Consider the following 13,114-nt stretch of genomic DNA (forward strand, 5'->3'; position numbering starts at 1 on the left):
TTTCAAGTTCTATCTTTTGCAAGGGTACGGTAATTTATTACTGTGGTTGACTTCGAGATTTTAAATAGGAGGGTTTGTGCTTGAACTGGTTGCTTGAAAAAGGATATTGTTAAATATTGTTTCTTTTTATTTTGGCCTAGAATTAAACACAAACTCCTTTTTTAAGTTTTTTTGTGTGGAATTTACTGTATTTTTATTAAGGGAATTAAGCTACTTGGATGAGAATTAAGATTGATTGGTGTTGCATTTATGTGTGTAGGTATTGGATAAGAATCGATTTGAGAGCCTCATAGACACAGTCAACAAGACTCTCTCTATTTATGTGTGCAGGTACTTATATATTATTCTTCTCTGTTTTGGTCCAAGAACTTAATATTTAATGTGATTTAGATTGCTAACACTTTTTCTAGTTTTAGGGTTAGAGATTTGGTGAACAATTTGGGTACAATTGCAAGGTCTGGGACCAAGGAATTTATGGAGGCATTGCAGGCCAGAGCAGATATAAGCATGATTGGTCAATTTGGTGTTGGGTTTTAAGGGTGGTAATTTACGCTATTCTTTTTAATGTAATTTACGCTATTTTTTTTAGAGGGTATTATGTAAACAAGTTTTTCCATGTAATTTACACTACTTTAAAAAAAAAAAAAAAAATAATTTATGCTACTTTTTTAAAAGGGTATTATTATATTTTTGATGTATCGTGTTAATGGTTATCCAATTTAAACCTCACATGAAGTGGTTGTTATCTAAGAAATTATTGTAAAAATATTTCTTTTGTAATATAAATTATATTTATCATTTGTATAATTCTATGTGAAATTCAATATACTTTTTTTATTTTATAATTATTAATTTACTACTCTATAAAAAATGTTACGTATCTTTTCTCAGTTTTAAGGGTAGTTGATCTCTTTGAAATTTAAACTCTTTTTCACTTTTGTTATGGATGTGTAGTAAGTAGCTAACTTTTAGGATTATAATAATACATGTAGTTATCTACAAATGTGTACAGTTTTTAAACTTTGAATACAATACCAATATATCTATCAATAATCATGTAAGGGAAATGAAGAGACCACATTTTATTTCTTATATCTAACTGTGTATGTGATGTCATTGATTTGTAATATTCAATCTAAAACATGAAATTGAGAGTAAAAAAAAAAAAAAAAAACCATTATGTTGCTACGCATGGACAAAGCAAAATGTACGGATCAATTACTTGATTCTAATGTTAGTACTTAATGAAGAGCATATTATATGTCAAAAAAAAAAAAAAAATGAAGAGCATATTAATGTTTAATTGATCCTAATGTTAGTACTCAATGAAGAGCATATTAATGTTTTTGTTCTTTGATATCGAAATTTGTTTGAGATTCTGGAGCATAAGAGGGAGATGAGCAAGAAGGCATTGGCCGAATGTTTGAAATGTGATATCCCATTAGTTAGATGTTGAAATTAAAATGAAACATAGAATATATTCTAGAGAAAGTAAAAGTGAGAACATAGAAAGTTGTATAAAACCATTGATGACTAAATTTTTTGGTATAAAAAAAGTGATGACTACGTCGATCTAACAAAATAGCATCATATTATCAATTATTTCTTACAATGAACCCTCTATAAGAATTAGGATTTGTTCTATGTGGGTTTTAGACTAGACTAGGGCTCTTGGGCCATTGTACATAATACACCATAATCCATATTCTTTTAACATTAGGTGCCAACTATATTGCTCACATTGTTGGGCGTAGTAGGCCTGCTTGAGCTCTCCTCCTAAAACCGGTTTTCCTAATCGATAGTCAGTTTGTCATTCTTACCGATCAGGCTTGTTTGATCCACAAAAAGTGTTCTTTGCCTTTGGTGTAGGGAACAAGTTTGAGCGATCGACCTGACATGTGATTTAGGTGTGAATTGAATCGATGGGCTTAAGAGTCCAAACAAATTTGATTGGTGGGCTTAGGAACTTAATCCCCGACAAAAATATATACAATTTTCATGGAAGACTAATTAAATGGGTCCTTAAAATATTTAATAATCTTAGAAGTTGATTTTGTGTATAATTAATATTTAATTTATATATATATATATATATATATATAAAATATTAATTTTTAGTTAATTTGAGTGCATAAGTATGGGAAAAAAAAGAAAGAAAAAGAAATTATAAATTATTACAAAAAATACGTCACAGGTACCTTCTATTAGGGGTGTCCACGGGTCGGTCCGGGTCGGGTTTGTGCCCAACCCGAGACCGACCCGATAGAATCGGGTTGAGAAAATCCTGACCCGCCGCCGACCAGCGAGGGAGTCGGATCGGTGCGGTCGGTTTTGCGCCGGAAACACGGTCGGTTCGGTCGGAATCGTCCACGGTGAAAAAACCAGCCAAAATAGTTGATTTTAGGAGAAAAACGCCAAATCCGGCGGAGATCTAACCGAATCTGGTGAGATCTCGCTAGATCCGGTGAGATTTCACTAGATTTGGACGAAATATCACTAGATCTACTTGATAAGTCGCCGAAATATGAAAGTTTGCACTAGATCTACTTGATAAGTCGCCGGAATCTGGAAATTGTGCCGGAATCTGGAAAATATCACCGGAATCTGGAAATTTTTTGATGGAAATCTTAGTATATCGGTCGGATCGGGTTTTTTCGGGTTTTGGGAGGAAAACCGAGACCGACCCGCCGGAGTCGGTTTTTGGAACAAATGACCTGCCGCCGACCGGTGACTTGATCGGGTCGGCCAGTTTTCGGGTTGGATACAGTCGGAATCTTCGGGTGGATCGGGTCTTCGGATTGGATGGACAGCCCTACCTTCTATGGACCCTAAGGTTAATAACCTCTTCAATATGGTTAATAAACCATGGATTCTCTCTTTTCCACCTTAATTTTCCTCCTAATTCCAGCTGATTAACCATCCTAAAGGATGTATTAGTATTTTAATCATCTTTGGCCTTATATAATGGAAAATTTCACTCCCTTATCCTCACCTTTTAACTGACTCATTCTATTGTTATCTTTTTCTTTAGCTGCTAATCTATTTCTTTTCAACTAGTGAAGTGTCTCTGTTCATCATAGGCAAGGTGGTCTAGTAGGACTTATATACATGTTGTACCCAAATGCCTCACAATCTAACTCGAAGACATCATAATTAATTAATAGGCCCAATCATCATATAAGTAACAGGCTACAGATATGAAATATTGACCAGGTTGGCCTGTACAAAGTACAAACTAATGTCTATTTGTGAAGCTCTTCTTAGCCATTAGAAATATTGGTGTTGAGAAAGTGATTATTAGGACGTGCTGTCTTGCACATATTTGCTGTTGTTAGGTTGGAAAGTCCCTTTTCTCCTAACTTTTTGATTCCCTCCACTTATGATATGAACCCATTGTTTATTTGGTTTCTCTAAAACACACTCAAAGAGACATGGCCGCCAACTTCCCATTTTTCTTTGGTTGACCATTATGCCCTCTACCTTATCGTAGAACCCTTTTGTTTCAGTAATTATTAAACCAAAATTATAGGCCTTAATTAGATAGATTATCAAAAGGTTAAATGAAGAATATCACTGGCTTTGCTTTTACAATTTGAAGATTTTTTTTTCTTTAATATTCTATAATTATTATATCACCAATAATGCACATAATATTCTTTCCTGTAATAACCTGATGCTTGTAGAACAGAAAGAAAACTGCATACACTCGAAGAATTATTCAAATACTTGAAGAGGTTTGAGTACTCTTATTTATATTAAAATATATATATATATATATTGGTTAAAATGATTTAACAATAATGCACCATAATAATTTTAGCTTTTGAGATAATTGTTAATTTATCCATAGATACCCTCTTCAAACAGAGTGAATATACATCCCTTTAAACACTAGTTTGGACATTTCACCGAATTAAAATTATGTACTCCTAAGTCCTAACACAAGGCAATTATGGAGAATTGGGCCAGAAAAGCTCATTCTAGCCCAGCTAGTCCCCATTTAATGGGACTAATTACACTTTCCTATAATGGGCTGATTATTTTTATTGAGGCCTGAATCCAGCCTAACCTTATTAGGAGTTTTTCCTTTTTAATTTTTCCATTTTCTCAGGTACAAACCATGCGTATGTGAAGTATTTTAATTTTTAAGCCACCAAGACTCCAAGAGGGTTTTTTATTTATTATTATTATTATTATTTTTTAATATGGCCACAAAGAGGAATTTATTTATGTAGTTTAGCAAAAATCAAATTAGAGGGGAAAAAATTTTCCAAATATCATTTTGGAAAAAATAAAATGACACTACTTGCTTAGACTTGAAAAATCTTATGTGAAATTAGATGTTAATTAAACATGTTAATCTCAGGTAATGAAGTTATATTGCCACCCTTCCTTAAAAGTTACCATGGCTTTTGAGTGGAGTTGTGGTGTGCCTTTGTGTTAGAACCTGTAAGGCCTGATAATTTGTGGCCCACACCCATTCTGCGCTTGGGCCCAAGGCCTAAGCCGAGGAGAGCTATTGTCGAGGACGCATAATGAAAGCCCAAGAAGGGCACGAGGACATGGCCGAGGACGATCTTATGCTCAGCACCTCTCAAAACGCCTGAAGGAAAGGGCAAACTCTGTACAGGGGTAGGGCAAGGGAGAAAGCTGCCAACATTGTAATACAGAATCTTGCATCTGACAAGCCCATGCTCCAAACCATGCCATTTAACTTTTCCAACAACCCTCAACCACTCTAGGTATGGGTTGATAGGACAGGTCTGCACCCCAGAAAGTAAGAACTTACACGTGGACACTAAAAGGGGAATGAACACTAGTATAAAAGAGAAAGAAAGCGAAGAAGAAAGGGGCCGCTGGAAGAGGAAAAATCCTGCAAAGGGGAGAAAAAGGGAAGGGTACAGAGCTCCTCGGACGCTGTCCGAGGACTTAAACCTTGCAACTCACTCTAATGAGAGGCTTAGCTAGTCAAGCTAAGTCCACCCATAGAGAAGCTTCCATAGAAACCCCGACTAAACCGTTAACTTGCGGCTAAGGTCCTGCCTTTCAAGCCCACTCTCTACAAATCATATTTTTAGGGCCCTTTACTTACGAGCCCAACGTCATTCTTGGGCCGTTAAATAAATCGTGTCCTTACAATTGGCGCCGTCTGTGGGAAAGGCTTGCTCGTTGGTACAGGTAGCGGTGGAGTTGAGCCTCTGTCGAGCAAATGTCTGTGAAGGTTCCTACATTTCCAGCGACGTGCTGTTGTTGCTCCGACATAGATTTCCACTAGGGGCTACGCCTCACAGTGCCAATGGCATGGGCAATTCTAGGGGCTTCAAACATCAAGCTAGCTCCCCCCACCTTGGTCGAGGGGCTAACCTTCGGAAAATAAATAAATAAATGAACGAATACAAGTTTTGGACAAAACCAAGGCCTTGTATAGTCCTTAGACCCAAGCCTCTGGGGAAACCAACTACTTAGAAGAAAACTACAAGTTTTGGATAGAATCAAGGCCTTGTATGGTCCTTGGACTCAAGCCTCTGGGGAAACCAACTACTTAGAAGAAAAACTACAAGTTTTGGACAGAACCAAGGCCTTGTATGGTCCTTGGGCCCAAGCCTCTGGGGAAACCAACTACTTAGAAGAAAACTACAAGTTTTGGACAGAACAAAGGCCTTGTATGGTCCTCGGACTCAAGCCTCTGGGGAAACCAACTACTTAGAAGAAAAACTACAAGTTTTGGACAGAATCAAGGCCTTATATGGTCCTCGGACCCAACCTCTGGGGAAACCAACTACTTAGAAGAAAAACTACAAGTTTTAGACAGAACCAAGGCCTTGTATGGTCCTCGGACCCAAGCCTCTGGGGAAACCAACTACTTAGAAGAAAAACTACAAATTTTGGACAGAACCAAGGCCTTGTATGGTCCTCAGGCTCAAGCCTCTGGGGAAACCAACTACTTAGAAGAAAACTACAAGTTTTGGACAGAACCAAGGCCTTATATGGTCCTCGGACCCAAGCCTCTGGGGAAACCAACTACTTAGAAGAAAAATTACAAATTTTGGACAGAACCAAGGCCTTGTATGGTCCTCGGACCCAAGCCTTTGGGGAAACCAACTACTTAGAAGAAAACTACAAGTTTTAGACAGAACCAAGGCCTTGTATGGTCCTCGGACTCAAGCCTCTAGGGAAACCAACTACTTAGAAGAAAAACTACAAGTTTTGGACAAAACCAAGGCCTTGTATGGTCCTCGGACCCAAGCCTCTGGGGAAACCAACTACTTAGAAGAAAAACTACAAGTTTTGGACAGAACCAAGGTCTTGTATGGTCCTCGGACTCAAGCCTCTGGGGAAACCAACTACTTAGAAGAAAAACTACAAGTTTTGGACAGAACCAAGGCCTTGTATGGTCCTTGGACCCAAGCCTCTGGGGAAACCAACTACTTAGAAGAAAAACTACAAGTTTTGGACAGAACCAAGGCCTTATATGGTCCTCGGACCCAAGCCTCTGGGGAAACCAACTACTTAGAAGAAAAATTACAAATTTTGGACAGAACCAAGGCCTTGTATGGTCCTCGGACCCAAGCCTCTGGGGAAACCAACTACTTAGAAGAAAACTACAAGTTTTAGACAGAATCAAGGCCTTGTATGGTCCTCGGACTCAAGCCTCTAGGGAAACCAACTACTTAGAAGAAAAACTACAAGTTTTGGACAGAACCAAGGCCTTGTATGGTCCTCGGACCCAAGCCTCTGGGGAAACCAACTACTTAGAAGAAAAACTACAAGTTTTGGACAGAACCAAGGTCTTGTATGGTCCTCGGACTCAAGCCTCTGGGGAAACCAACTACTTAGAAGAAAAACTACAAGTTTTGGACAGAACCAAGGCCTTGTATGGTCCTTGGACCCAAACCTCTGGGGAAACCAACTACTTAGAAGAAAAACTACAAGTTTTGGACAGAACCAAGGCCTTGTATCCTCGGGCCCAAGCCTCTGGGGAAACCAACTACTTAGAAGAAAAACTACAAGTTTTGGACAGAACCAAGGCCTTGTATGGTCCTCGGACTCAAGCCTCTGGGGAAACCAACTACTTAGAAGAAAACTACAAGTTTTGGATAGAACTAAGACCTTGTATGGTCCTTGGACTCAAGCCTTTGGGGAAACCACCTACTTAAGAGGAAAAATGCAGGGTTTGGACACAACCTGGACGTTATATGGCCCTTAGAATCTACCCCGGAGAAGGGTTACCCATTGATAGTTGGGTTAATCCCTAGACTGAATAAAATCCCCAGCCTACCCTCGGATCCTCAATGCTAAGGGAATTGGTGCAACTGTTATAGGGTCAAATGTTATCAAAAACACGGCCGAAGTCCCTCACTGCTCGGCAACCCTCTCGGATGGTATATTTAGAGTTTATCGTTCTCGGACGGTCGCCTCGCATGCATTACGGAGTATTCAGCTGTTATCTCGGTTAGTTTCATGAGTTTAATCTACTGGGAATTATCATTATTATGCTTGATAATGTCGATAAATTAGAATTAGTAGGGTTCTGTTTCAAGGTATCTTGCTCTAAGTATCATTAAAGGAAAACACACATGTAGCACACCCATTCACAAAATAATTGCTGCAGAAAGGAAAAGTATTTAAAAAGAAATAAATTCATCTTTTATTAAGACAAAGAAATAATACAACGTATAATGAAAGAGCTTGAATAAGCTAATACTAGAACTGACTACATAAGCAAAAAGAAAAAATACAAGGGAATGAAGAAAAAGCCGAGGAAGAGGCGCAGAGAAGGGGGATGCTGCCGTTCCAAGATGTTTTCTAAGGAAACCATTCCTCAATACTTTTACATGCCTATAACTCAGGCAGCAAAAGAGCCCAACTTAGGGCTTGCACCGTTGAAGAAAAGGTGCAGAGAGCCCAACTTCGGGCTAGCACCGTTGAAGAAAAGGTGTAGGGAGCTCAACTTGAGGCTAGCACCGTTGAAGAAAAGGTGCAGGGAGCCGGAAGTTGATGAGCCTCCGTAAAACCACGCCTGCAATAGAGCAGACGGCGCTGATGGTGGAGAACCTTACTTCTGACGCACCAAGAATCTGATGTGACCAGTACCTGCTTCGGATTTTGACTGAAAGAGAGAGAAATACCATTTCCCCCTTGTCAAAACGGAGGATAACCTTGAATCTGTGCCTCCCCTGTCCAGACCACATCACCTTGAGTCTCGGAAGAACCCGGTGCCTCTGTGGCGGGTGTAGCCCCTTCACCCCAACCCGTGCCTCAAGCATATTACACTAAGGGTGGATAGCACCGGATATGGAGGCTGTGATTATGGCTGAAGGATTATGATTTGGGAGTGAGCCAAAGGATTTATGTGTAAGTGGAACAACCTCCTATCCTATTTATTTAAAAGATAAGGAGGTGGTATTTAATTCACGCAGAGTTCCAAGGAACGCTACAGAAAAAATGGTTTTGGCTTAATTCCCAACGCCACCTGCAACCATAAGATTAAAAGATCCTCGTGAAGGCGCGCCTCAAATACTGAAACGTCAAAGGGCACCGCGTGACTAAAAACTAAAGGGATGCCTCTTAATTCGGTGCATCTCCTATGCAAATGAAAAAGCCCAAACATCAATAAAGTACATAATCTGAGTGAGTTGTGATGTGGGCCCAGCATTATCAAAACCCTCCTCCCCAACTAAAAGTCGGGCAGTAGAATTTTGAGGGGCTATTGTGAGGCCTGATAATTCGTGGCCCAGACCCATTCTACGCTTGGGCCCAAGGCCTGAGCCGAGGAGAGTTATTGCCGAGGACGCATAATGAAAGCCCAAGAAGGGCACGAGGACATGGCCGAGGACGATCTTATGCTCAACACCTCTAAAAACGCTTGAAGGAAAGGGCAAACTTTGTACAGGGGCAGGGCAAAGGAGAAAGCTGCCAACATCGTAATACAGAATCTTGCATCTGACAAGCCCATGCTCCAAACCATGCCATTTAACTTTTCCAACAACCCCCAACCACTCTAGGTGTGGGTTGACAGGACAGGTCTGCACCCTAGAAAGTAAGAACTTACACGTGGACACTAAAAGGGGAATGAACACTAGTATAAAAGGGAAAGAAAGCAAAGAAGAAAGGGGCCGTTGGAAGAGGAAAAATCCTGCAAATGGGAGAAAAAGGGAAGGGTACAGAGCTCCTCGGACGCTGTCCGAGGACTTAACCCCTGCAACTCACTCTAATGAGAGGCTTAGCTAGTCAAGCTAAGTCCACCCATAGAGAAGCTTCCACAGAAACCCCGACTAAACCGTTAACCTGCGGCTAAGGTCCTGCCTTTCAAGCCCACTCTCTACAAATCATATTGTTAGGGTCCTTTACTTACGAGCTCAACGTCATTCTTGGGCCGTTAAATAAATCGTGTCCTTACAGAACCCATTTTCCTCTCCCTTGTGTGTGTGTGTTTGTTTCTCCAAAAAAAAAAAAAAAAAAAAAAAAGGTTAGTTATATTGTTTCATTACATCAAGAAAAAAAAAAGTTACAGTGCTAAAAAAACCTTACTAATGTTTAGTATTTAATATTTATATTGATAATTTGATATGTTCTTCATGTTACCCCCTTGCAGACACTCCTAGATGTTTCAAGATGGGTATGTGATATGAAGGATATGGAAAATGTACAGAAAGAGGAGGTAAGCTTTCTTAAGGGGGGTTTCTTTATTGCGCTTAAAGATCAAATGCACACCGTTATGGAACTCAAGCCAGGCAATAATGGGCCTTCCATACCTGCACATAGGGCCTTACTGGTTAGTCTCTCTTTCTCTCTCCTTGTCTTTTATATATAACTATGTAGGCGATTTTGGCCCATTAGCATTGATTTTTAAAATATTTAGGCCCGAAACACTGTTTGGGAAATATATAGCAATATATCACTTTTTTAGGTACTCGAGATTGACAAGCTCGAGTACCATGTTTTTTTAATCCACTATCGCCCCATATTCAAGGAGCCCTATAGTGGCGTTTTTAAGCCCTATAGTGACGTTTTCGGGCAAAAAAACGCCACTATAGGGCCCCTTGAGGTTATGGGGACTTATAAAAAATTTTGCAGGAAAACGCCGCTATAGGGCCCAAAAACGTCACTATAGGGCTTAAAAACGCCACTATAGGGCCCCTTGAACCTGTTATGGGGACTTACAAAAAAATTTTTGCAGGAAAACGCCGCTATAGGGCTCGAAAACGTCACTATAGGACCCCTTGAACCTGTTATGGGGACTTAAAAACGCCGCTATAGGGACCGAAAACGTCACTATAGGGCTTAAAAACGCCACTATAGGGATCCTTGAATATGGGCGATAGTGGATTAAAAAAACATGGTACTCGAGTTTGCCAAGCTCGAGTACCTAAAAAAGTGGTATATTGCTATATATTTCCCAAACAGTGTTTCGGGCCTAAATATTTTAAAAATCAATGCTATTGGGCCAAAATCGCCTAACTATGTATATAAAGTGGGTCCTCTAATAATTTATAATCTCTATAGAAAAATCTGAAGCCAGAAGTAGCTTGATTAACTCACTTGTTTGTTGCAAATTAATATTCTTCAATAATGATTGTATTTTCTACCTTAATTATGAACTATTACATGTTTAGTATATAAAAAATAATCTTAAAAACTTATGTGTAGTCATTTATTTAAGATGTTGTTCAAGTTGCACTAATCACATTTATTATTACATTTTTTTTATAAGTCTTTTATGATAAAACTAATTAATAGTAACTTTAGTATTTATTCAATAAAATAGTAATGAAATCATATTAATGTCATGTATTATGTAACAGGTGACAAGATCACAAATATTTAAGAATATGCTAGAGTCAGATGTATGTAAAGCGCCACCAAAGGACAATATAATTACAAAATTGTCTGAGTTAAACCATGAAGAGCTCGAGTCTCTTCTGCAATTCCTCTACACTGGGAGCTTGCCTGAAGAGAAAATGGAGAAGCATGTCTACTCACTATCACTAGCAGCCGATAAGTACGAAATCCCATACTTACAGAAGTTTTGTGAGCGACACATGCTAAGGTCTTTGAAGTCATCCAATGCTCTTAATGTACTAGAGATCTCAGATGTTTGTTCCTACCTATCTTTGAAAGAGACAGCTTTGAAATTCATTGTCAAAAACATTGAGGATATAGCCTTCTCAGATAGATATGATGAATTTGCACTCAAGAATCCGCATCTTTGTGTTCAAATTACAAGGGCATCGTTGATGGAAGCCAGGAAAAATTGAGTTTATTGTAAGGGCATAATGTGCATACTTTTCTCTAGTAAAAAATAACTAGGTTATGCATGGAGCTGTTGAAATTTCTTTATAAAATCAACTTACATATTGAAAAAGTAGTCAAGCACCATAAGGGATTCTTTGTAGATGAGATTTATATGAGCCCGTTTGGTTCCACTTTTTGTGCCCAAAAAGGGCGTTTTCAAAAAAGCTCAACCAACTTTTGCGTTTGGTAAGCTCAAAACGCAACTTTTTTTTATAAAAGTTGCGTTTTGAACTTTTATAAAAAACTGAGGACAAAATGCAGAAGGAATATGGACCCTCAGGGGTCCATAAATCAAAACGCGCTATGCGCGTTTTGTATATTACCGTTGCAAACCCCAAAAAGACCGAAATACCCAGCACTTTCTCTCACGCCCCTCATCTCTCATCTTTGCTCTCCCTTCGCAGTTTGACGCCTCCATCTCTTCTCTTTGCCTTGCTCTGCCCTCTCCGTAAGTCTCTCTACTCTCTGTCTTTTTTCTTTGTCTTCCTTTTCTTCTTCCGCTTTGTCTTCCTCTTCTTCTTCTTTCTTTCTTTCTTTCTTTCTTTCTGGTTCTTCCTCTCCGTAAGTCTTTCTGTAGTTTTGGATTGTGGTTTGTTTTATGGGTAATGATTTTTCTGTGTGTTCTTTGGGTTGATTTCTCATGGGTATGGGTTGTTTTGATTTGGACCGAACCTGGGTTGATTCTCATGGGTCTGATTTGGGTTGTTTTGGTTTTGATTTCTCTGTTCTTTGGTTGATTTCTCATGGATTTGGGTTTTGATTTCTCTGTTCTTTGGTTGATTTCTCACTTTTGGTGTGTGGGTTTTGATTTCTCAGGTACCAAAAACACTGATCTGCTACCAAAAACCAGGTACCAACACTGATCTGATTTTTTTTTTTTTTTTACCGAGTGTGAGAAAAAAAATTTCGGATCTTGCTATGAATGGGTATTGTTCCTTTACTTGTTTTGTTATTTGTTTTTGCTGATTGGAATATATAATGAAGTGTTTAGTTAGTAAAAATATATAATGAAGTGTTTAACACCGATCTGATTTTTTTTTCTTTTTCTTTTTTTACCGAGTGTGCTATTTTAATAGATAATGAAGTGTTTAATGAGTATAGTTTGTGAATCTGAAATAGCCGAGATTAATCTTAGCTAGCTTCTAGCATGTGTAATTTGACTTCTTGTTATACACTAATGAGCTTAATAAGTACCATCTTCAATCTTCAGTGTATGTCTGCTAGGCTTGCATACTATAATAAAGGGGATTAGAGTCTCTTTATGATCTAAGACGCAATTAGAGAGGATAAGCTATTATGCTTAACTACGAGTAGATTTTACTATGTTATTGACATGGTAATTGGATTAGATACAAATAACTGACTAAGGAACTTTGTAATGATTGGAACTTTGTCAAGTGTTTTACTGTATTTATTAAACAGATTGGAACTTCGATTATGATATTGACTTAGTTGGGTGGTAGTTTTTATTCTTTGGATGATGATATTGTAGACATTTGTAATGTATTGGTTTGGGCATAACAATCATTACTATTATATTTGTCTATTTGAAGGAGAGGTGGAAGCCCTAGAACTAGATATGAAAAATTTAATCATGCTCACTCATCTCTTCGATGTACGATTGAGCGCACTTTTGGTGTGTGGAAGAATAAATGGAGAATTATTAGAAACATGCCATCTTTTCCATTCTATATCCAAATGCTTATTGTATCTGCTACTATGGCTCTTCATAATTTTGTTAGACTAAATGATAGGGATGATAGGGGCTTCATAAACGCTAATCGAGATTCAATTTCTAGAAGAGAAAATAATAGTGAAG

At 38.5% G+C, this 13,114-nt stretch overlaps 1 protein-coding gene across 1 annotated transcript; it reads left to right on the forward strand.

Annotated features, from left to right (window-relative positions):
* Positions 1 to 2,618: 2,618 nt before the first annotated feature.
* LOC126713311 (BTB/POZ domain-containing protein At3g56230-like) lies at positions 2,619 to 11,258 on the forward strand. Its single transcript, XM_050413045.1, has 4 exons — positions 2,619 to 2,833; positions 4,112 to 4,124; positions 9,596 to 9,775; positions 10,806 to 11,258. The coding sequence occupies exons 1-4, from the start codon at positions 2,619 to 2,621 to the stop codon at positions 11,256 to 11,258; spliced, it is 861 nt and encodes a 286-aa protein (XP_050269002.1).
* The last annotated feature ends 1,856 nt before the right edge of the window (positions 11,259 to 13,114 follow it).

Source organism: Quercus robur, chromosome 1 (assembly GCF_932294415.1).
Source record: "Quercus robur chromosome 1, dhQueRobu3.1, whole genome shotgun sequence".
In the NCBI taxonomy this organism is placed as follows: Eukaryota; Viridiplantae; Streptophyta; class Magnoliopsida; order Fagales; family Fagaceae; genus Quercus; species Quercus robur.